This window comes from Arvicanthis niloticus, chromosome 3, assembly GCF_011762505.2.
Source record: "Arvicanthis niloticus isolate mArvNil1 chromosome 3, mArvNil1.pat.X, whole genome shotgun sequence".
NCBI classification, from domain to species: domain Eukaryota; kingdom Metazoa; phylum Chordata; class Mammalia; order Rodentia; family Muridae; genus Arvicanthis; species Arvicanthis niloticus.
The window spans coordinates 75139726-75165880 of record NC_047660.1 but is presented as its reverse complement, the minus strand read 5'-3'; the positions used below and the strand labels follow the sequence as shown (position 1 = coordinate 75165880).

Sequence of the window (26155 nt, the reverse complement as noted above, 5' to 3'; positions counted from 1 at the left end):
AAGGCTCTGGAGGCTGCCAGGGTCTCCAGTTGGGTCCGGGGAGGCAGTAGATAAAGCAGATAAGTAAAGGCAGTTCAATCGATGATGCTCCCCCATGACTCACTGTTTCTTTATTGCAACATGCTCACTATAAAAGCCATTTTCCTCTTACAGGATCTGCTTGGGCAACATGTGATGTCATCATAAATCACCCCACCCCCACCCCAACCTCTCCTTCTTTTCCTTTAAAATGTCAGCAGATTTCTTGGAGTTTCTAAGGAGCCAAGAGAGCCAGCACCATCTCCCAGTTTTGGCAGGGAAACCCATCTTCTTTCCCAAGATGTCTGTCTTCACTTCCCCCTGGCTCTCCCAGAGGAGTGCTGTGGCGATAAAGCCTCGAAGCCTACAGAAAGTCGCAGAAAGCAGTTATGGAGGAAAAAAAAAAAAAAACACTTTCCTTTCTACCCTGTCCAAATGTAGCCTTTCTCTCGGCCCCTTTTTTCCTCTCCTCCTATTTTGGTGCACTTCCAGGGGAAGTGGATGTATAGAGGGAACTGTTAAACAAGGTCTAATACAATCCATGCCTCCAAGACACGGATGCCATTAATCAGAACGATGGCTTTGTGTGAGAGAGGCCACAGGCTGGATGGGCGCCATGGACCAATAATGCAGACAAGCCCCTACCTACCCAACCCACACCATCCCCTTTGGGGCTTGGTATTCATTCCTCCTACCCTTCCCCCCACCAAACCCTGTGCCCAACATTCCCACAAAGGCCTTCTGGAAAAAAGAAAAAAAACTATCATAACAGGGGAAAAAAAAAAGTTTCCCTTCATTCTAAGTTCACTGGACCAAAAGAGAAAATCATAAAGTAACTCTAACCCACAAGAACTTGCAGGGCCATGGCAAAGAAGAACTACCAGCTAGCTAAGGTTTTGTCTAGTCACATGGGGTGTCCCTTTTGAAAAAAAAAGGCTGTATTCTGGAAGGATCCCTTCCAGAAAGAACTCTGTCAACAGAGGGTACCACCAACAGGCTATATCACCAACATTCACTGATCAGATGGTGATGAAAACAGAAAGCACAGCTAGACTTCTAATGGAGCATCTTTCTCTACTCTTGACTCACAAACAACAAGTCTTCTCCATTTCCCAGTCAGAGCCCCCCAAATAGAGACTGGTTAACTACAGATAATAGAGAGCAAAAGATCTTCCATTAGCACCTATGTGAAGACCTTTGAGATGATAATGGGTACATAAAGTGTCCCCCCCCACCAAAAACAAATTCTTTTGCTGGGCCTGAGATGCCTGATACTTAAGCATTCGGACCAAGATCCATCACCAGAAGCTTGGAGATGTTCCTTGAAGACTTTTCCTTCTTTATAAGCCATTTGCACAAAACCTGAATGAGTAGGGGTTTCTCAGTAAGAAGCGAAGAGAATAGGGTAACAGGAATGGGAACTAGGGGAGGTGAAGAACTGGAAAGTTTGATGTATGCTACTCACAAGCATGCCTACAGGGAGTCTATAACATTCTCTGCCTGCCAGGAACTCCTGGTGTTCTGTGTTTCCCCTCTTTCTTTCTTCCTCACCATCCTGATTGATTCCCACTCGAAGATGAGAGAAACTCAAGAATGAAGAGATGAGAAAAACAAACAACAACAACAAAAAGTCTGCTTTGGGCCATCTTGAGGATCAGAGACAGTAACCAAGACACTTGAGACTCTGGGTGTGTTACTGGACAAGCCAGAGACTGCTAGGGGCCAAATGACAAGTGAGGTCCAGGTATAGTGACATATATTTATAATCCCAGCATTTGGGAGGAAGGGGCTGAAGAACGGGGCATTTGAGGTCACCCTTAGCTACATAGTAAGCTCTGGAACAGCCTGGGCTACATGAGACCAGGTCTCAAAACACGGGAAAGGCAGGTTATGGAGAAGGCAAAGAAATGACCAGTAGGAAGGTTTCCTGCCAGGCCAAGCACAGCCCTAGCTGTGACTTCCTCGGCCTTCTCTGCCATTGTTCAGGCTTTACCTTCCTGCCTACAGACTCAGTCTCATTCCTTCAAATGGCCTATCCTGCTCCTCTTTCCAGACTCAACTCCAAAATACACCCACTCCAGGAAGACTTCCCACACTTCCCTGGGTGGGTGGGCATTCCATCCATCCTTTCCCTGGGTTGTAGTCACATGTCCCTACATGGGTATCTCTCCTGGGAAGTGAGCTATTATTGAATCATCCCTGTCAGGCCCCTCACCTGGCACACAGCAAGTATTTAGCAACCAGTGAGTAAACCTATCCAGGCACCAAAAGAACAAATATGATGGCCAAGTGAAGGGGGTCATTTAGGTCCTTTTACTTTCTGATGTAGATATCAAGGTTTCACACAAGCTAAAACAGGGAGTCCAGAGAAAATGGCTTCTAAGTGGGTCATTCAGTGGAATTTTCTGGAAGCTTTCCACAGCACCTGGCTACCCCACCTGAGATGAAAAGCAGCAAAGGAGAACAGAAAGTGGACACTGAGTGTTTGTCTTTTACTGTCTATTGTGATGCTAAGTGTGGGCCCCTAAGACCTAGAGTCTGCACATAGTCCTTGTGACCATGCCCCCAAGTTATTTCTGATTGGTAAATAAAGATGCTGACAGCCAATAGCTGGACAGAAGAGACATAGGTGGAGTTTAAATTTCCCAGGCTTGAGGTTAGAGGAGAACCATGAGGGGAAGGAGGAGGAAGAGGAAGGAGAAGCCACCATGGGGTAGGAGTCAAGAGAACTTGGCTCTGAGGACTAACTGGAGTCAAGAGCAGCCCAGATGAAACATAATAAGTAATAACTCAGGATTATAGATAAGAAGATAAATTCCAACAACATAGAAGGTAATAGCCCAACTATTGTGCTGTTTAAGGTTTATTGTAAATATAAAGGGTGTGTGTGTGTGTGTGTGTCTTTCAACCAGGAACTTACATGGTCTAAGAATGGGTAGAAACCTCAGGCCTGGATTTAAATACATTGAACAACAGAACACAGCCTTGTTCAACCAAGGCCATGACACCTCTTTTCCTGCAAGAGAGAATGACCCTCAGATCTTATCAGTTCCTCACAGCTACCCAGCTGGCCAGGGTAGGTTGCCATGGCCTTAATAAAGAAGTAGTTGGTAAGTGCATATTGATATTTGCAGGACAACCCAAGGCAGGGACAAAACCAGAGAGGCTACAGCAGAGAGCCACGGAAGTAATTCACTCAGGCAAAGGAAAAAGGTACCATCAACAACCCCCAGCCCCGAAAGCCATCCCTCCACAATTGCTCCTCTCATTGGTACAAATAGAAGCAAACCAAAGATGAGAAAGCAATAAAATGTACCTCCCCAAATAAAGCTGCAGCACACCTACCCCACCCCCAAGTCCCTCTCGGTGAAGGCCTCATTACCACTTCTTGCAATCTCCCAGGCTCCCTTCTGGAAGGCTTCAAAGTCACCACCAACCAACCCTTCCTGACACACAATGGCATTTAATAATTGCTTACGGTTCTCGCCTGGGAAGCCAGGCAAGCACCCACAATTCATTACATGTGTGACCTTTCCAGCCCTCAGCCCCCAAATGATTTTCACTCACTTTAATCTGAGTCCGATTCAAAACAGATCTGCTGTCAGCAGCCAGAGTTCCATAGTCCCAGAGATGGGGCAGCGTCTACAGCTAATCTTTTAGTGCCTTAATCATAAAATGTGGCCCTTCCCGGGCTGTTTTCACCCAAATAGCCAGAAAAGGGGGTTGAGCGTGGCGTGAGAAATGGTGAATTATGAACTGTGAGGTAGTATTTCAGTAAGCCAGATTGGATGCTAAAACTTTAGCTGTGCTCTTCTGCAATTGAGAAGTTGTTATACAAACACCCAAACCAGACTCTCAAAACCTGCATTTCAAAGAAGAGCTGCCACCAGGTGCCAGGTCAGGGAAGGGACAGACAAGCCACTTGACCACAGAGCGCCATCGTTTTTCTAAAATATTACCACTAGAGGGTTGTTTTTTTTTTTTTCAATGTGATGCGAAGCGCATTCAACAGGTCCACACATGCATGAAGCTCGCCTAAATTTAGTGGGTGTTAATTGAAATCAGAGCTACAGTCGTTACCACCGACAGGTTTCTAAACACTACCCAATAAATTGTGTGTCTGTTTCAGACCCTCTGTGACAGCTGGCAGTGAAGAACAGAAAGAGGGCCCAGAAAAAAAAAAAAAAAAAAAAAAGTCTTCTGATGTCCTTCAGTGTGCTCAGCAAAGGACGTCTGCTCACGGGTCTGGCCTGTGTCTGTGCGTACAGATGTGTGTGTGTGGATAAACACGAGGTAGATGTGCATGCCTTGCCCATTTTTAGAAGGTGAACAAGAGATGTGTGCAGCCACACGTGCCTACTCTACTCTCCGTGCTCTGGTACCCTGTTCCTATGAACCATGAGCCTCCACTGAAACCAAACAGCCCCTTCTCGACGTGGCAAAAAGCAGCCTGGTTTATGAAGAAGGGAGTTTTTGGTTCTGCTTATAGACAGTCTTTAAGAAAGATTGTTTCCCTCCCTTTCTCTCTGGCCTGCCTTAACAGCATCAGGTAAGCCTTGTTTTAATTTTAAAAGCAAAACTAAAATCTCCTACAAAACAGAGAATGTAAGGGTCAGCCAGAAAATGTCTGCCACACAGAATCTGAAAGGAAGGAGGGGACAGACAGGAGGGAGGGGCAAGTGGAGAAACAGAATGGACTTTCCAGGGTTTCCTCAGAAAAATACTAACTCTATCCTCCCAACAACTCCCTAGTTCACTGTGAGCTTTCGTGACTTGAAAGGGGTAAGCTTTGTACTGAGTCACAACTAGCTGAAATGAGAGAGGAAGGGATGGGCAAGCCTGGCCTTGAGGCCCCCTATCCTTTCCCGTCCTAGGAATGGTCTCCCCAGGATTTACCAGGTCCCCGCAGGATTACAGGCCTTGTTGGAGATCTACTCCACCCAAAATAATTTCTTGATGTTGAAGCCATCTGGAACAGTCCCATCTAGACTTCCCTTTTCTCAGAACCCTGGGGTGTCTGGGGAATACCTCAGATGTCCTGTGGGAAAGATGGTCAGGACACCGATACTTGAGTTAGGTCTTCTGAGCAGCAGGTAAACACTATGCAGGAACCTGTGAGACAGGCAGAGCATCCTGGCTAACCCTACACCGACTCCATCAAACACACAGTATGGATGACCTGAGGACACGCTCAAGTCTGGGCAGCCCTCCTTAGAGTTTGCCCACCCTTGACCAGGACGTGCCTCACTGAAGTCCCCTTGTCCTCACCATCCCTGGTGTCCAGGCTCCTACTGAAGTGCAGAGAAGTAAAGAATGGTTTTCCATCACTAGACCTGCTACCTCCCCTGACCAGCACTCCCTTGAGCCATCTGCAAAGCCTCCAGCGTCTAGACCTAAGTGCCCTGCCCAGCACACCAGCACTTGACAACACATGCCACTCTCTCTGCTCGCTCGGCTCTGCCTCTGCCTCTGCCTCTGCCTCTGCCTCTGCCTCTGCCTCTGCCTCTGCCTCTGCCTCTGCCTCTGCCTCTGCCTCTGCCTCTGCCTCTGCCTCTGCCTCTGCCTCTGCCTCTGCCTCTGCCTCTGCCTCTGCCTCTGCCTCTGCCTCTGCCTCTGCCTCTGCCTCTGCCTCTGCCTCTGCCTCTGCCTCTGCCTCTGCCTCTGCCTCTGCCTCTGCCTCTGCCTCTGCCTCTGCCTCTGCCTCTGCCTCTGCCTCTGCCTCTGCCTCTGCCTCTGCCTCTGCCTCTGCCTCTGCCTCCTCTGCCTCTGCCTCACCCTGCTCTATGGCCAACCGCTTTCCACCCCATTATGCTTCTCGTCAGTCTGAGATAGGAAGAGAACTGAATGAGAAATTGGAGGAGAAGAATTGCAATAGCTCCAGATCCATGCAAATCAGTGCCCTGGATCCCACCTGGACTATTTGTACTGCGACAACTCTGTGCTTGTCGTAGAGATGGCCTTATAATAAATAAATCCCTGTCTTGCAGAGGAAGAGTTTTCTCCTAACCTTATCAAGCTAATTATACCAGCACAACATAACGTTTCCCTAAATGCTTGATCACTTCATCCTGTTCCTCAGGAAATATTATTTTTAAATAGGTGTGATAGATGCAAAGTGAAACACTCGGATTTCAATTCCAGCCCCAATTCCCGGATCCCCTCTCTGAGTAATTTAAGGACTTCCTCCAGATAGTTTTTCATATTCTTTTAACTGACATTTTATCTTTATACAGCATCTCACAGAATGAGCACGCGCTAAGACAATGACAGCCAAGAAGGCCTGTCATTTCTCATTCCGACAAAGACAGATGTCTTACACTGGCTTATGCCAATAATAGATCCAACAAAAAACAAAAGAGACTACACCTGCCGCTGATGTAAAGGCACCAATTCACATTTGTGACACTCATTTGTCAATTAACAGATTTCTCCCATTGTTGACACACGAGACTTAAAAGATGTGGGCTCCAGTGTGATGAATTAAACAAGACAGATGAGTAAGCTGTGAGCTGCAAAGTAACGCTATAATGTGCTTTAGATATGAATATCAACTGACACCCCTGACAGGCCATACAAGGTTTTATTTCATTTTGCACTGTATCCAGGCTTCATACTTTGTCTTCTTTGTTCGCTTTTCATCAAGCTCCTAACATCTCATTCTGACAGCCAGAGACATTTAAGGCACTTTCGTTTCAAATGCAAGTTAGCGTACTTGATTTGTCATTAAAATGCAAAACGATTGCCTCTCGCTGGCGCAGGTAAATGTAGGTATGCTTAAAACGTTGGATCTGCACATGCAGAGCTGAAAATGGTTTGGGTGCCTTGCTTTTCCCCCATTAGCCAGTCTGGAAGCCTTGCAGGACCATACCCCACACCCTTTTTGGCAAAAGACTGTGCAGAAAAGAAGTTTACAGTAGATGATGTATGTGCACACATGTGGACATATTCATGTGTGTGGATAAGGGCATGTATATAACAGGCATAAGTGTGGAGGTCAGAGGACAACCTTCAGTGCTGGACTTCACTTTCTAATTTGGTTGAAACAAAGTCTGGATGTGGCTGGATTTCTGAAGGTAATCCTAGCACTGTTGCGTGTAGAAGTAAGAGGCTTGCTAAAGGGCCTTCTGCACAGAAGTAACCAATGTCCCAAAGGTAGCCAATGGTGAGTCATGGACAGAGAAGGGAGGAAGGCCTATGGGAAGCGGTGTTGCCCTCTGTGAAGCGGTCAGCAACTCTGCAAGTTAAGCTGAATGTGCACACAAGTACTGCATGCATGAAGATGGTGGGGCTTAACTCAAGATGCTCATAGTGAGGAGGCCACATAAGACAGCCCCTATCCATCTCCAGTAGTGAAAGAGAAAAAACGCCAAACCCAGGACAGTCTGTGAGCAAGACAGGAGGATAGGGAGCGAGGAGGTAGGGAGTAAAGAGTACCCTGCTCGAAAATACAGCCTCTCCATACGTGGTTAGACAGCAGAAGCAGGAAGATCCATCTCAGCTTCCCCAGTTCTTCTCACCTGAAGCATATCTCCAGGCCCTCATTGAGAGGAGCATGGCAATACATCAAATACATTCGTTTCCATCAAATCTAGCATAGAATATACACAGCTTTCCCTGCCTCTTTACATGTTCAGTTCTGATGGTCCCCTTGTTATGTACTTACATTAACATAATAAAATTATAAGTCATTATATTACATAAATTTGTGTGTTTTTTTTTCACTTATTAATTTGGGACCTGTTACAAGAAGCCTCAGCCATAAACCTAATGATATATAGTAAAGAAAGAGATTTATTTCTCTACAGGGGCTTTGTGGAAAGGTTTGTTTAAATAATGATTAGTTCAGTGATTTCTCTCTTTGACAAATTACCTCATAGTGTGTGTGTGTGTGTGTGTGTGTGTGTGTGTGTGTGTGTGTGTGCCATGTTGCCATTTTGGAGGTCAGAGGATAACTTGCTGGAGTTGATTCCCTCTGTCCACAACTCTAGGGAATCAAACTCAAGTGACTGGGCTTGTCGGCAGCACCTGCTGAGCTATCTTAAGACCCTCAAAGTATGTCTTATCAACATCAAAAAGTAGGAAAATACACACACACACACACACACACAGAGAGAGAGAGAGAGAGAGAGAGAGAGAGAGAGAGAGAGAGAGACATTAAACAATATCAAACAATAAGTTAACTAATAATAACTAAAATTAGCATAGTTATCTGAAAGAAAAATTATGTTGTCAGTGAAAACACATTCATGAAAAACCAAACTTCATAAAGCATTAAAAGAAAATATAGGCTGCAAGACCTTGTATACAATTCAATCCTACTTTTGTAAAACCTGGTACATACTGAGATGTTAGTAGAGATTATTGTTCTACAATAAGATTGTGGGTTGTTTTTTAATTCCTTGTGTATATTTTTCCAAATTTTTATATTTGTATAAAATAAATACTATGATGTTTATAATTACAAGAGAAGAAAAGAAACTTTAAAAAACTAATTTTGTTTATTTAGTATACGGGGGTAGGTTATGTGTGGTATATGTGTATGTGTGTAGATGTGTGTGCCTGTGCATGTATGTGCAGAAATCAGAGGACATTAGGTGTCCTCTCTCTCCACCTTATTCCTTTAAGGTAGACTCTCTCCTTGAAACTGGTGCTAGGCTACAAGCTGGCAAGCCCCAGCAAGCCTCTTACCTCCACCACAACAGTGCTAGAATTACAGACAGAAATCCAGCCACATCCAAACCTTGTTTCAAACAAAGTAGAAAGTGAGGACCAACACCTAAAGTTGTCCTCTGACCTCCACACATATGTCTGGCATATACAAGCCCTTACCCACACACATGAACATGTACACATATGTGCACATACATCATATCCTGTAAACTTCTTTAAAACGCAGGAAAATCACACTTAAGCTTGTAGGAATAATCCCAAATGCCATTCTAGGAAATATTCTTTGGGTCATCGATCCTCTTGGTTTGTAGGAGGTGGGAAGGAGAGGGGTCCTCCAGCCCAAGGCAGGAGGAGGTAGCTCAGAAGTGCAGAGTGGTGATGACCCATAGTTCTAGCAACTCAGGAGATTGAGGTGGAAAGATCACTTGACCCCAGGAGTTCAAGACAAGCCTGCACAATGCAGTGAGGCTCCACCATTCCTGAAAAAGGTGTTAATCAGTTCTTCCTCCTGCCCAGTGAGAAAGCTGGTCCCAATACTTAGTTACAGACCACGGATGCAGCTTGAGGTAGAAGCCTTGGGTGGGAAAAGTCCTCCCCAGTTTGAGTCCACCAGTACAGATAGATTTAAAGAAACAATAAGTCACTAAAAATCATTAAATAAAATGGAATTTCACTCTGGCAGTTGGCTTTCTTAAAGCCTTGCCATATCCTATTTAACAGTTAATATTCCTTTGGAGGGTTGCAACAGGGTCTCACTAGGCATCCCAGGTTGACTTTCAACACAAGAACTTCCTGCCTCACACTGTGAGTACTGGGACTGCAGCTGTGGCCCCAGCACGTACGGCCTTACTTAATATTCCATGGAGACTAATAATAATTATGCTTAGTGTACTCTAATGAAGATTTCCTTCCTCCCTACCCTACTCCCCTCCCCTTCGAACAGAATTAAATTGGGAAAAGTTCTCTCAGTTGTCCTTGCCCAAGGGAAGTGTGGCCATACCGTTTAGTTTTTAACTATGGGGGATTAAATCAAAGGTCTCATCCATGTAAGACAAGCGCTCTACCACTGAGCTGTATCCCCCAAACCTGGCCATTCAAACCCAATGCTTTGCACTCTGAGCCCTGCTTTTGCAAACCTACCAAGGCCACACAACCCTTAAAATAACTCTGCTTACAAACAAAAGAATCAGAAGTGACAGAAAGTGCTCTGGGGATCTGTGTTCTGCCAGGACACCTCTGAGAGTACAAAACTCATATTTCACATTTGATCTCCATGACCCTGCTAGGCCAGCACCATTATCCCTGTCTGGAAGATGACAGTGAGGATTAAATGGCTTCTTCTTCTTTGGTAGCTCACAGACATAAGATGGGCTACAGAAGAAAGCCCTGTAATGTCTTCTCCCATAACCTCCTTGCTCTTCCACCAGCCCATCCTCCAGCCTAAGTGTCTCTGGCTTCCTGGTCTCTGACAGTGACTCTCAACTGTAAGCTAGCAAGAATTCAGCTTCTCATTTACAAACAAAGACACAGTCAGTGGTGCCTTGGGGTAGCTTAGGGACTGACCAGCATTCGAACAGCATGTGCAACCTAAGTTGACCCTGAGGATTGAGACCACAGATGACTTCTTTGGGACAACAGAGACTTGGGCTCTTAAGAGTTGTCCAGATGAACACAATCAAGAACAGGACCAAAACATACTAGAAATGGAACCAGATAGGATCCTGAAGGTCCATAAAGAAGTCAGACAATAAATGTTACACAACCATGTTCTGACAGACTTTTAACATCAAGACTACCTCACGTCATCAAGCCTTTCTTTATTGTACCTCACAGATATGCCAACCTCACATCATGGAAGCCCGTTGCCACCAGGTTTTCTACCAGCTCAGATAACCCTTACTATTTTTTAGCAGTAAAGTATTTTTTTAATTAAGGTGTCCATTTTCTTAGACATTCTTTGTTACACACTTAACAAACTACAGTGCAGTGTAAACATAACTTTTATATCCACTGGGAAATCAAAAACTGTGTGTGACTCACTTTATTGCAACATTCACTTTATAGCAGCAGCCTGGAACCCAACCTGCTATCTCTCTGAGGTCTGCCAGTACTCACAACCTAGAATTTTTATTGCCTCTTGTGGGGAAAAAAGATAAAGTCAAGCATAAGTTAAGGAAGAGAATAAAACAGCAATGGCCTTTGTGGCATGGTGGAGGGGTCTCCTTTTCAAAGGTTTGGAAAACAGGATTGCCCTCTGATGTGTTTGTTACCAACCTACCCCAATTTTCCGGAAAAGGAACATGAAGACAAGACGGAGCAGTCAAGTTGTTTGTGTACAGCAGTGCAGAGCAGGCAACTCAGCGGTTAGGGCAAAGCTATATTTCCATCTTGGCCTACCACTGACCAGCCATGTGCTTGCATTTCAATGGATGTTGACAGTCTTCCATGAGCCCCACACTATGTGCAGAACTGAGGGGCAAACTCCACCAGGGGAGACTGGGAGAGTGCACCCCCTAAGCAGACTGAAGAACAATAACGAACATAATTTCTGAAAGTCTAGCTTCTCCCCTTCTGAAGGAGCACAGGGCCAGCCCACGGGGTCTTATGGGTACAAAGAGTTCTTGCACGCTTGCAGCTCAAGTTGTAGAATAACTCCATTAGCTGTGACCCTTCTAACAGCATAATTGCCATGTATGCATGTCAGGGTACATGCTTGGTCCTTGCTCAGCCTGCAAATCAGCTACCCTTCTTCAGCTAGAGGTGGCTTCTCTCCCACCTTGAGCCTGTAGCTCTACAGTGAAGGCTTCAGGAGAGCCCATATCTCCTCTAGTCCTTCCTTACTTGATGAGCTTCCCCAAAAGACTCTAACTTTGCCAACTTCTACATGGTACAGCCATCCCTACTCTGCACAGAACCAGAGATATGTATTCCTATGCAAGAAGAAGTGTACCCTGCTTCCAGCTGTCTCTTCCAGAATCCTAACCAACCCCTGGTAGTACAAAGCCCATGGTTTTACCATCCTACCAACCCAAAAGGCACTTGCACAGAGGAATCCAAATGGCCATGGCAGTTAGAAAGACTATTGTATCCCTGCTGGCATCCTCTAAACGTTAGCAGGCCCCAGGCTGACTTCCACCTCCAGCTAAGGAGAAAAAGGATAAAATAAACCTTAAAATTATACAGTTAAATTTATCTCTCTAATCACTCTTATGGAACTGCATGCCATGAGGCTTGGACAAGTTCAGTATTCCCCAGAGGAAAGAACTAGACAATGACTTGGGGGGCCGTTTCCAGGCTTCATTTCTCTAAACCCTGTGAGAGGCTGAATTTTCTTAACTAAAGCCCAGCTCCAACAATAGAATTCAGGATAATGGTTGGCTATTTCCACTTGCAGTGGGCTGGCAGCTGCCTTTCTGTGATGTTGATCCAGCTCAGGTATTTGAGAAGAATTCACAAAAGTGAGCCAGCCAGGACCTTTCTGTTCAACTGTCAGCACAGAGGCAGACATCTGCCTCCCACACTCCTTCCCCAGTCCTGGGCCATCATCTGCTCTTAGGAGGCAAGCGATGCATTGAGAGGGGACAATCAAGATACTCTGAAAAATATAACGCAGAAATAAAGCAAGCACCCCACCAAGCAATTCTAACATACTCCCGTCAAAGACTAGCACGCCAGTGGGCAGGTGCACACCCACACAGCTTCTCAGAAGGCAAGAGACAGTAAGCTTTCAACCTGCCCATTCCCTTGCCCTCCTTGCAACCAACCCCACAGACACATTCTCTAAGGATCCAGCCACTGAACCCACCAAATGATAAAAGGAAGAAGAAAAACAAAACAAACAACGACAACAAAATATTAGGACTTCTAAAGAGCAAAACTTTCATAAATCCAGCGCTTGAGCCTCTAGAGAAGTATATGTAGAAGAAAAACAGAATAGGGTCTTGGGGGTGTGGAACTTTTGCACACAGTGTTTTATTTAAAAAGAACAAAAAAAAAAAAAAAAAAAAAAAAAAGATTCCTTGTGCTAGTATTTCTTAAGCAAACAGGGAGCCAAACAAAGCTAGCTCTACTTAGCCCAACTTCCTTGTGGCATTGATAAAGATGCAATGGCTTCCTTTGTCAACATCCTGGGTGTTTCTGCTAAACATCTAAGTGCCACAGACTGTAAAAACCAGCAGCCAGGTGAAGAAGCAGGAGACAAAATGACTCCAAGGATCACGTTTTGGCAGTGATCAGAGGCCAGGTTTCTCTCAATAGTCACACAATCTCATTCTTCCTGTTGCCCACGCTCTGCCACCTTTCACAGGCCTCCACAGAAGAGCAGACGCCCCGAGGCCTACTACCCTAGCTTGATTTAACTTTTCTGAGTAAACAAAGCTCTCAGTATGAATCTTCCCATTTCTTCTGAACCCTCTGTAATTACATCAGGCTGAAGTTCCAAGTGTCTCCCACACCCCTCCCAATTGCCAAAGTAAAAATGTCCTCAGAAATGTCCCACACATTTATTAAAATAATTTGAGGCTTCATGAGGAGAAACATTTTGTCCAAATACTGTAGATAATTTAAATGACTCCTTGCATATAAATATTTGATATCAGAAATTGATTTCCAAATGAAACATACGTGAAAGATGACCACACCAAGCCATGTCTGGGCACAGCCTGCTGTACACAGATGTGGCAGCACTTCAGGGAACCTGGGAAGGCAAACTGTCTGCCAGGTCATGACTGATTCTATGCACTATGTAACATGAAAACCAGTGCTCTCAACTCCCTTCGAATCAGGCTAAAAAGCTACCCAGTAGAATCTTCAGGAAGAAAACCTCAACCAACACCTTCTTTGCTGAGCCACTGACTTTTCAAAGGAATACTGTAAGTAAATCAGACGGAGAAATGATGCTAAATGCTTGAAAAAATCATATTCTAAAAGCATTCGATTTTTCTCAGGTAAGCTGAGGCAATACTTCTAGTATGCCATCCTGCGAAGGTTCTGGTTACTCACCTTCATCATGTGACAAGATGCAAGAGGGGGAAAAAATCTGTGTCTAAAACTTGTGAGAAAAAACAGGGCTGTGACGTGACCCCGAGTCTCCAAACACATACGGTTTCTCCCTGAGTGGTGTGAACCCTGAGCGGTATGAACAGCAGTCACACTGCAAAGGGTGAACAAAGAACAGAGGCGCGTGATAAACACCATTAACCAGGGCTCCAGGCAGCCAGAATAAACCAGCTTGAGATAAATGGGCAATGAGACCCCAGCACAAACTTTCCAGGCAGCTCAGGAGTATGACTGACCAGGACCCTAACAGTCCCGAAGTGAGGGGGGAAAAAAGAGACCATGAGCAGGGGTCGAGGGCTGAACCCCTCCTCTGCCCTCTCCAACAGACCTGCCCATGTCTTTTCTTCCATGGCTACAAAGGATAAAGGTAACCCAGACAGAGGGGAGACAGAGCCAAGCAAAAGGTGCTTATTTCTTCCACCAAGGCAACAGCATAGAGCCGATCAAATTAGCACACACATACAATACCTCCCAAACACATATGCCACAAAGCACAGCCTTGCTGGTGGAGTTTGAGGACACACACACAGTTTCTTTTACCAAAGCAATAGCTGAAAAGGAAAAAAGAAAAAGAAATGTAACTCCTCAAGCCGTAGGAAAAGGTAAATCATGTCTTTGCCTTAGTCTCAGTGATCAGCTCAGTGTAGCTAAATTAGCAAAAAAACGCTCCCTTGGCGTTTAAAATCTCTTTCCCGTTCTTTTCCCCCTTGCTAAGCAGAGTAGGGGTGAAGTCTAATAAGTCAAAAGACAAAGTGGCTTCAAAACAAAATCGGTTATTTGTAAACAATCCTTGTGGGGGATTGTCCCCTCCTCTCCAAGCCACCCCAAGAAAAACAGCCCTGCCAGTTATAATAGAAAGCCGAGTAAAGACAAATCAATTAGCTTGCTAATTTCTCCTCCTCTCGTTTATTTAGCGCTGCACTGTATTTGTCGTAATTGACTACAATTATGTTAATTACTAACTCCAGTATAATTACTATATTTATTGTCATTGAGCACGCGATGTACCCACAGCAAAGCTGGCATTTGTCGGGCATCAAGAAAGCAAACTGTCGAGAGGTGATTCTCCGCAAACTGGAGGATGTGGCGTTCACAAATGAAAGGGCCAAAGAGATTTCATGCAATGTTAGTTTGAAAGCACTGGTTCATTAAGGATATTAATTTTCTGATAACTACACATTTAAGCATGACACACTCCGTGCGCAGTATCTACAGGATTTCGCAATTATTAATGCGTGACAGTTTCAAATGCTAAGTGAATCAATTAAACAGCAGCATTCACAATCCCGAGAAGAGATAACTGCTTCATAACTACCTAAGACTACAATTTTCACATGACAAAAAAAAAAGAGCCATTGAGGCGCCTTCAAAACCTGACAGGTCAAGAAAGAAGTTTGAAACAAAAGCACCTTCCAGCCATCATCTCCTCTCTTTACTTGTCAGATCAACTTTGCTGGTGTCTCCCCCAGAAATGCATCACATGCCAGCTGCCACAAGGTGATTTTTCATGTCTTGTCAAAGAAATCTTTTATTCTATTTGCTCTGCATTAACATGTTACATTTATTGATCAAGGGCCTGTTCGGCAGCCGCAGCAGGGCACTGAGCTCTCCATGCCTACGGGGCTTTGATGTCCCGGTGACATTCGAGCCCGAATAATGCACATACTAAATGGATTTAATGCAGAAATGTGTTTGGGCCTGACAGTTACATTAATAACAGCCCCTCACACTGATAAATATGCAATTGCTACTATTAAGAGTTACCCAATTATGGGGAAAATATTTCTCTACCTTATAAATAAATCCATCAAGGGGGAAAAAGTTTTAACAATGGTGCATTTCCTTACAAACTACTTCTCCAGAAGCAGGAGATGGGCTGTACGGGGGCTGGAACCCCCTCTTTTGCTCTGGCTTCCAATTGTTTTTAATAAGTCTCAAGAATGGTTGTTTTTTTTTTTTTTCTTCTAAACCTCTTTTGTTGGTCTTCTGTGTTGTGCCCATCTCTTGTGTCTGCATAACCAGAGAAAAAGCAGACACCCTGAAGCATGAAGAACAGGGTTCTGTGTATAGTCAAGAGAGCAGCTTAGGGGATTGGGGGGTGCACAGCTGATCTCCATAATGATGGGACTGGGGTAGGAGCCTTTATTTTTTTTTTCAACTCAAAGAAAACCTACGCATGTGTTTGTATCTCATTGTAAACCCTAAGTGACCTTGTGCTACATTACGGATGAGGCAGGGTCCAAAGGAAAAGAGAAAGCAGCTGGCATGAAAAGTCTCAGCCAAGGAGAATTTGTCGTTATTAAATTCCTACAATTAAACACAGACACCCAAGCAAAAAGAGGATAATGGCTCCCTTTCATCATCCAAGAACGTGGAACAGCTAAAACCACGAACAGCCAGTCCCAGAGGAGACGAAAGAGGCTTTTCAGATAGGGAGTGTATGGGAGTGTGAGTCCATGTGCAAGTGAACACACACACACACACACATCTTTTCTCTGACTCAAAAACCAAGGTCCACTGTTCCAGGGCTGGGACAGCAAGGCTGAATAATTTTTCACATGACCACCACCTTGGATTTGAGCCAACCTGCACAGCCTAAAGGGAGAAGGATTGCATCCCAGGGTGAAGTCCTCTGGGAACCCTTGCTTCTGAGCCCACCTGGGCCTCCTAGGGTACTGCTGTACTAACCTTCCCAAACTAGAGCTGCTTTTAAAAGGCAGGAGAAAAAGGGAGGGGAACCAGTGTGGCTTAGCTGAGGCCTCGGGAGTCTTGAGGATGCACAAGAAACCCTACCATAGCTATTTCCGCTGGCTGTTTGGGATTTAACAGGAAAAAGAAAAAAGGAAAGAAACCTTGCTACACAGAGAAGCAAAAGTTTAGAAGTCATTAGAAGTATTAGTGCAAAAAAATAAATAGATAAATAAGCAAATGGTGCCAGTTTGTATAATAAGAGCAATTTAGAGTAACTACAAAACCAGAATCAGACCTGAGCACATGTAATCCAAGCTCTCGGATTGTTTTAGCCATCGATGTGATCTGGGGCAAACATCTGGGCTTCCCTGGGCCTCAGCCACTTTGTTGTGAGATGTGGGTTCCAATAGCTTCATTTGGAGTTTGTGGGGCTATCATAGAATACTTATGGGAAGTGTTCTGCCCAGCCTTGGAAGGAGTAAATCTTGCATAACGTTAGCTGCTATCTGCTAATAAGAAAAAAAAAAACATAATTTCTAGGATCACTTCTTCAACTTCCCATCCCTGGATTCCCTTGGAAAGAACACCAACCGCCTCTCATAGGTTGCCTACTTTGTTTTTACCATAAAGGCTATCTAGGGAGCCATTCTTAAAAAAAAAACAAAAACTGTCTAACTGCCTCCAAAGCATCCACAGGTCCTCAGTGGAACACACATTCGGGGGAAGAGGGTTGGTTCTTTTGGGTCCCAAATAAATGCTGAGCAAGGCATTTAACATCCTAGCCGAATGCACTAAACAGCGGTACAACTTCCAACATCATCACTACAGCAACAAACTGCATGCAGCAGCAGGACTCTGTGGTGGAGAACCTGGTGGCACAGTGACAAGTAAGTATAAAAGAGTTAAAGGCCCTGCCAATCTTTCTACTCTGCCCACCCTCGAAGTACCAAAGCCACCCCAATATAATATCAACAGCAACATCACTAACACCTGGACGCCCCAAAATCATATCCTGTGAACAGACAGGAGGGCGGGCGGAGAGTTGGGCAGAGCTATGAGGCCTCAGGTTCTAGGGAAGAAAGACAGTTTCAGTGAAAATAAAAGTTGATCCTTAAAATGCCAGGAATTTTTAATACTAGAAATTTTAATACAGAAAATGCTGAGGCAAAGCTGGTGGAAAGCGCTTCCTGTGAGTTACAAGCAGCATAGTCATCCCTGAGAAAATGACGCTCAGAAGTAACCTGCAGCTTGTCACAACTCTCTCCGGCTGCCCCCTCCCCCATTTCCCAACCCTGGCTTACCTTCTATGGCCCAGCACCCTACCTTCTGTGCCCAGTGGGTAGAATTCCAAGTAGTCAGGAAGACTCACAGATGGAGTGACAGGAAGAAAGTACCATGGCAACCATTTATGGGATGACACCTGCCCAAGTGTTCCTTCTAGCCTAATGGAGTCAAACTGTTTTCTGTCTCTGTGAGGCATGCCAGAAAGTGTTGGAAGTACAGAAATCAGGGTCTTACAGCTGAGTGTTATATATGACCTGTCAGATGGCTGTGCATTTTCCTTTTGATTGTATTTTTGCTTGGTTTCTGAGGACACCTGAATGGTCAGTAATACTCTGAGAACAAAAAAAAAAAAAAAAAAAAAAAAATTTCAGTGTTCTGTTGTTGCCTTTAACCATATTAGTCACCTTAGAGGAGAGACTAGTTCCAGCCTATGCAGAACATGACAGTTCTGAAGAATCATAAAAGACTGATTGGTAACACTACACTGTAGAGAACTCCTAGTCTATCTTTGTTACTAACACTATCCCATCCAGGGTCCTTGTGTACCCCAGAAAAGACTTGGACACCTAGATCTCAGAAATAATTTGTACAAGGCCCTCCACTGTAAAGACACTATTTAATAAAGACCCAGTAACAAAGGAGCATCTCTGTGAGCTTATCTCTAATTGGCAGAAATTAAAATTATATAACATGAAATGATTTAACCTGCAAAATATTAGGAGCAAGTGGAAAACTACATTATTTGTTACAGTTAGGATAGGTTAGGCTACGCTGAAATAAAAAGTTAGTTCCAAAGTGTCACAATATAGATTTCTTCCTCACTTCGAGTCTATATCTTAAATTGATAAGCATGCTTATTTATGGCTGAAATCTAAGATTTATGATATGAGGAGAGGAGTGTGTTGGATGCTGGTAGAGAGGAACCCTCATTGCCTTGTGAAAAGTCCCGGTGACTGCCAGAGAATTCATTGGGTTGAACCAAGGTTCTAAGCCTTCTTGCTAGCACCCTGTCCATTGAACTATTATAGCAGCCATACTTACTGAAGACCTAGTATGTCCCAATCAACTTAGTAGGCATGTTATACATAGCACTTAACAGTTTAGCACACAGACCAAAGCCAGTTAAACATAGAGTAAGCAACAGAAGAAGATTGATCCAGAGTGTTCTAAGCCCAAAAGTACTCACTGCCCATCTCTGCAAGTTAACTGGCTCAGTTCCACCCAACTGTCTGCAACATGGACAAATGGTGTGTGGTCTATCTGTCTCTGAAGAAGCTGTGACAGTGCGCCAAATACCCATCTTGTGACATGCAGCTAGTCTGCATGAAGAGGGCAGAGTCAGTGGCTTTTACCTGGAGCTGCACAACACCTCCCCCCAAGTCCTTGCCACCTCCCCCACCGGGCAGAAGGCAAGAGAGTAGCAAGCAACCTCCCATCAGAAATGTTCTTCCAAGCAATTCGCCACCCAGCGCATTTATCAGCAGTGCTAAATAAGATGCGACTGCAAATAATTTAATTTTTAAAACGTAAGCTTCCTGTTGCCATAGATCAATTAAAGCCTCTCACTTTTATTGCCAGATTGACGTGGGCATATTTATCACTGTTTACCACGGGAGCTCTGCTCTGCCTGCTGTGTTCAACAAGCTGAGCAGGCACGCCTCTGAAACCAGAGTGTAACGAAGGTATACGACTGATATATTATCGATGACGTGAGAGGATACCTGTCCTCTGCCTACCTTCCTGAGTTTTCCAATATTGCTACATAGACTATTACTGATTGGGGGGGGGAATTCATAAATAAATCATAAGTATTTTGCATAAATCTAGATGTTAGAGTGTGGTTGTTAATGCGTGTAAACTCAAGGTACAGTATGCCACGCCTCCTGACTATTAGCCGGTTAACTCTTCACACATTCCAATCTCATTCCAAGGAAGACAACAGGACCTGACCCAGGAAACTATGCTCCAGGAGCTCATCTGAGCCACATTCCTGTAGCTGACCTGGGTCCCATCCATCACAAGAAACAGATCCAGGATGGAGAGGCAGAAGGCAGACACCTTTGAGCCTTTGAAGGGAGACAGAGGTTTCATTTGGGTTTCTTCTCTTGCTTCCATTTCCAGCACACAACTTGATAAGACACACAGTGGTTCCAAAGACACTAATCTCCAGAAAGACTCACTGAAACAACGTAACCTGAATCTGTGATTTCATCAGGGAGAACTAACCAATTTATTGGATAGCTGAAGTGAGAGGAAGATGGGTTTATTACAGTTAAAAAAAGAAGACCATGACCTGTATGTAATAGGAATGAGAGAACACACACCAAACTGCTAAGCCAAAGTTCAAAACTTTAAAATCCATAATTACGGAAAATGAACAGAACTCTTTGTGTGTGATGTGTATATATGCATATACCTATACATGTACATATGCATGCATGTATATATGTTGGTATGTATGCATGCATGTATATATGTAGGTATGTATGCATGCATACATAGATGCATACATGTATTTTTAAAGAATAATTTTTGAATGCACAGCAAAGGAACAGCAAGCTGGGCAATAACTAGAGTACCAGCCATGTCTTCTTTCAGAGTGGGGATTAAACTCAGAGTCTCATCCGTGCTAGCCACATGCTCTGCCCCAAGCCCTGTCTCCAGTGCTCACAGAGCTCTTTTCTGAAGGTAATTCACAGTGATGAGTGTATGTACTGAGAACAAATAACAAAACAACCCAGAAAGCTATTCTCACGTGCATGCCTAAAGACTAATGCCTCCTTTTTAACATCTTGGCAAGAGTTAAGTCTGAACTGGGCCAGCCTGAGATACCCAGGAACAGACCAATAACAAGCCAGGCAATTAAGTCATCAAAAATGCCCAACAAAAGAAAGTCCAAGATCTCCTGGATTCACTAGTGCATTCGACCAAGGAGAAAAAAGTTCATGCCAATCCTTGGATTGTCTCAAATAACAGATGAACATAATACTAGCATAAACACAAAGAACACTTCCAAATGCCTTCTACAATGCCAGCATTGCCGATATACCACAGCTGGGCAAAAACGTCGCCAATATCTCTGATAAACTTAACGTCTGAAAATCCTTAATAATACCAGAAAGCAAATCCAACAGCACATTAAAGGGGATCATATACTGTGGAACAGGATTGGTACACCATACACAAATCAATAATGTCACAGCCCTTGCCAAAATAAGAAATGATGAAAGTCGAGTGGTCACCTCAGATCCAGGAAAAAGCATTCGACAAAATTCCATACCCTTTGGTAAGAAGTTCAATGAATCAGGTATAGACAGGCTGTACTTCCATATAATGAAGACTTTCCATCAGCCCCTCTATGGAAAGCTACTGGCTGTTGATGGCTCCTGGGAGAGGGAGAGTCATTGTCTTCCGTGATGTAGCTGCTTGAGTCTCCCATGCTCCAGTGAATAATTCATATCCATGGCCATTTATGGGCAACCTGGTCAAATGCAGTGGGTCACAAAACAAAACCACACAAATAAAAAAAGACACACTGCTGAGAGAGGGCACTCATGGAGAAGAGGGGCTGGTGGAGGTGGGAGATACCATATACATATACAGAATTGTCAAAACTAAACTAAACTTTTAAAGATACAGATTAAACAGCGAATGATGACTACAAAAATCTGAGTTAAGATTTATGATTATTTTTAGCTGGGCACAGTAGCGTGTCCTTTTAATCCCAGCTCTCAGGGGGCAGAGGCAGATGGATCCCTGTGAGTTCAAGGCCAGCCAACCTGTCTAAGAAAGAAAGAAAAAGAGAAAGAAAGAAAGAAAGAAAGAAAGAAAGAAAGAAAGAAAGAAAGAAAGAAAGAAAGAAAGAAAGAAAGAAAGACAGAAAGAGAGAAAGAGAGAAAGAGAGAAAGAAAGAAAGAAAGAAAGAAAGAAAGAAAGAAAGAAAGAAAGAAAGAAAGAGAAAAAAGAGAAAGAAAAAGTTTAAAGATTTATGTTTATTTTTAATCATGTGTGTGAATAGAGGAGCCTGCATAGTCCAGTAGACAGTATCAGGGTATCAGGTCCCCTGGAACTGGAATTACAGCCAACTGTGAGCCACTTTGGATGTTGAGATCTAAACTCAGGACCTCTGCAAGAGCAACAAGTGTTCCTAACTGCTGAACCATCTCTCCAAGCCCAAGATCTGAGTTCTTAAACACAATTGCTGAACCTAGACTGGCATGATGGCTCAGCTGGTAAAAGTGATTGTCACCAGCCCTGACTGACAATCTGAGCTCAGTCACAAGGTCTCACATGGAGGAAGGGTTTATCTTCTGTCCTCCACTTTCAGGCTGTGATACAGATACACACATGCATGTTTGCATACACATACATACACACACCAAATAAATGTTTAAAAAAGAAACTAAACATTACTTGGGGGAGTTTTTTTTTTTTTTCTTTTATCGAAAATAGATTTTTTTCTCTCACATAATATGAATTCTGACTATGGTTTCCCCTCCATCTACTACTTCCATTTCCTCCCCACTTCATCCTCATCTCAATTCATGCCCTTTCTGTCTCTCATTAAAAACAAACAGGCTTCTTGGGGAATATAATATGACAAAAGTGAACACATCCAGCCCAGGAGAAATGTTTAAAGGAAAGAAAAACTATTCAACTACACAATAAACTTGCCACTCACTAACAGAAATGCTTATTGTGAGGACTGTGGACACTTTTAGTGCAAGCCAGTGGTAAACTTATCACTACTAATAAACAGGTGCCAGAGTATTTAAGGAATTAGTATACTTTTAAATGTGGCTTTGGGGGATTGGAGAGATGGGTCCGTGGTACAAAGCTAGTTGCTGCTCTTCCAGAGGACCTGAGTTTAATTTCCAGCACCCACATGGCAGCCCACAAATGTCTGTAATTCCAGTTCCAAGGGATCAGAGACTCTCACACAAACATACAAAATGCCAATGTACATAAAACAAAAATAGTACTTTAAATGTGGCCTTCGTATTGTATGCATAACAGTAGCAGATACAAGTTTCTTGAGCCTGGAACTTGGAAGTTTATGGTTTCCGGAGCCGCAAGGGATTCATGATTTTTATGTAGTAACCAAAGGCAGTCTGATACTTTTTACTGAATGTCACATTACTGAAATCTATCGATGATTAAAATCCATTATAAAAAGAAAAAATAAGAAAGCCCTAGATGGCAGGCCCTATCAAACATGACACTGGATGGTAACAATCTGGAAGGTTCTCCTTACCCAAAGGACAATGATACTCTTGTCATTTTTCTTCAGCATATTTCTAGAGGACCCAGTCAGAGCAATTAGGCAAGAAAAGAAATAATGAGGATTTAAATCAAAATACCAGAAGGAAAATTGTCTCCATTTGCACACATTATGATTATACACACACAGAGAAGTCACAAAGATTCTATCAAAACAAATTCGGGCAAGTCACCAGATAAAAAATCAACATATAAAAGTCAGTTTCATTTCTATGCACTAAGGATAATCCAGAACAGAATAAGTGAGATAACAATCCCATTTACAACAGCACTGAAGGAAGATAAAATACTTAGTGATAAATTTAACCAAAGAAGTGAAAGAGCTACTCAACAAAAACTATAAAACACTCCTAAAATCAATTTAAAGACAGTACAAATAAATGAGCACATAGTCTGTATCTATTGCCTGGGTGACTTGCTAAAGGGACTTTATACTTAGATTGCAATCCCTTCCAAAATGACAACGTTTTTCACATGACAGTTCCCATTTCCATGACCTGCACCCACTGACACACTCCTTCAAAGAACCAAGCCTCCTCAGACCCACCTCTGAGTTTCCACCAGACATTAATTAGGCAACTACAACCCCAAGCCATGAGGCCCTGGTCCCTTAGAGGTCATCCACATGGATAGAACTTGGGACATTATAAAGAACCTCTTGCTGGAGTCCAGGCAGAGGAGCTATGTAAGGTATAAACATCTTAGACCCAGTTCACTCCAGGTTTTACACTCTGTCCTCATTCTGACACTGCAACCACAAAGCACCCTGGATTTCTCTAGGGGGCAACAATTCCATTCAGCCACCTTTTGCATTGACACTGCAAGGTTTAGATCTCCACATGTGCTCAGAGGCTAAGAACCTCTTGGGAGTCAGGGACACATTCTCCTTCTATCACCCTCAAGACACCCCTTTTCAGGAGACCACACCGTTCAGTGTAGCCTAGACACCCACTAGGTGACATGAGGCTGACCTACTGAAACTGCCATTCTCCCTTACCTGCTGAGAGCCGGTATCCTGAGTTCTATCCATTTCCCCCCAAATTCTTCATTCCCAAGTATTCCCACTCTTTGAAAGAGACAAGGACTCTAAGAACTAGACGCAAGAACATACCTGGGTCTTGGAATGGTGATCAGATTTCAAGCAGAGAGCAAGAGCAGGCCAGGCCTGACTCTCGTCTATACCTGTTCCATCAATGCCTACTGGCCAAGTGCCACCACCTTTTCTCTGCTAAGCCCACACACCAGCACAACACATCACCTTTTAAGAAGACAGGAAATGTTGTCCTCCACTGTACTGTCATTACAAAATCACACTTACCTTTGGTGGAGACTCAGACAGGTGCTAGAAACCCCATCCCCCCCCCCACCTCACATCAATAGTCATCTTTCCTGAGAGCATCTTCATGAATATTTAAAACATCAAAGCTGAAAAACACCTACACACCCTATCTGTGATTTGATACACTCTGTGAGAGGCAGTCACGCTTAGGAAACAAAGCTAAACACCCCTAAAACATTCACTGGCCCATCTCATTTTTCTCCCCAAAAGGATTCAGACTCATATATATATATATATATATATATATATATATATATATATATGTGTGTGTGTGTGTGTGTGTGTGTGTGTGTGTGTGTGTGTGTGTCCATGGAAAATGAAAAGAACAAAGTACAAAGTATAAGGTCACACACACACACACACACACAGAGTCATGAGGTGAACAAGGCTCAGACGCTCTGACCTTTGTAGGCAGCACTTACTAGAAGACCAGCCATGATCTCTAAGATAATTTGCAGCAGGGTCTGGCATGTGGTCCCATCTTTCTCAAGACCCTGTAAAGACCAGGGACCTGTGACATGCGCCTGCTGCCCCAAAGTCCTGGAGGGAACTGGGTGGCTCAGGCCTGGCCTGCATCTCTCTTAGCTTACATACCTCAAGAGGTTGAAGCTCAGATCAAGCCTCTTCGCAAAATGTCCAAAGTCCCGGCCCAGGTACTCTGGAATTTCTCTGCAGTTCTGGCCTACATAGGACACCTGCAAATTCAATGGAATAAAAATAGAAATTACCCAGCTACTTTGATCCAGAACATCCGATCCCATGATTGTTTCCTCAACCTTTAAGGCTGGTTTTTCCACACAAAAAGGCTAAGCTGTACCTATTTCCTCAAGCTTTGGGGGACTCTGCCAACAGCTCCCATTCCTGGCAGTTAGCTTGATGGAGATATAATGTAGCACAATAGAAATTAGATTAAAACTGGATGAGGTACAGGTGACCAAACAAGTCCAATTCACAACATGTGAGGATAACCACCACCTTCGGCCACCCTGAAGCCATCTTTGTGATGGCTGCCCATCTGGCTCCCCTTCTCCCTCTCCCAACGACCTCATATTACATTCGTCCTCACAGAAAGACAGGGTGGATACTCTCCCAAGCAGGCCTCAGCCTTTTCTCCAGCTTCAGAAGAAATCCCTAAAATCACCATTGAAAAATGCTCCTTCCACCCTCTGACCCTGCCACAAAACTTGTATCTACAAAGTTTGTGCTCAACTGTACGATCGAGTTATTTTTTAAAAAATCTTAAAACCACACTTAAAGTAAGTTCATGATTTTGTGTTGGACTCCGCTCACAGCTATCAGTGACAGCATGCAGCCCTCGGGCCACAGGTTGAACCTATAGTTGAACCCCCAAGGCACTAAAACAAGCTGGGCACAGAAGAGGCCATCAGTCCCACTGCATTACCTCTGTGTGTAAACGCCCACCACAGTCCTTACAAAGTGCTGACAAGGCCTAGGGTAGCATGTGGACAGCATTTCTAAGGTTTTACATCAGGAAGCCGCTTTCTATTTAAATGGTTTTGCCTGTGTGTTTTTGCCCTGCTCCATGACTTGATTTTGCCTAGGTCTTGTGAGGGTGACCATAGCCGCTGTATGTTCACAAGTCCGATGGTCCTGTCGTGTCCAGACAACTGTGTCACGCCAGTCCTCCACCAGCTCTAGCTCTTACAGTCTTCCTAGCCCACTTCTTTCATTGTTGGAGAAGACTGATGTGAGTGTCTCAGGTTAGCCTGCCACTGACACTCTCTACACTTTGAATAGCTGTGAGTTTCTTCATTAACCATCTCTAACTGCACACAGAAACCTCTCTGGTGAGAT

General features: G+C 43.9%; 1 protein-coding gene across 2 annotated transcripts in view; it reads right to left on the bottom strand.

Moving 5' to 3' along the window:
- Lrmda (leucine rich melanocyte differentiation associated) overlaps window positions 1-26155 on the bottom strand; it is a 1001791-nt gene that overhangs the window by 969199 nt on the left and 6437 nt on the right. For both annotated transcript variants that reach the window (XR_013109409.1, XM_076931235.1), the window contains exon 2: window positions 24935-25035. Coding sequence is in view for 1 of the 2 variants with exons in the window: in XM_076931235.1 (XP_076787350.1) it covers window positions 24935-25035 (101 nt within the window). In the remaining variant the exon portion in view is untranslated. The remainder of the gene's footprint in view (window positions 1-24934; window positions 25036-26155) is intronic.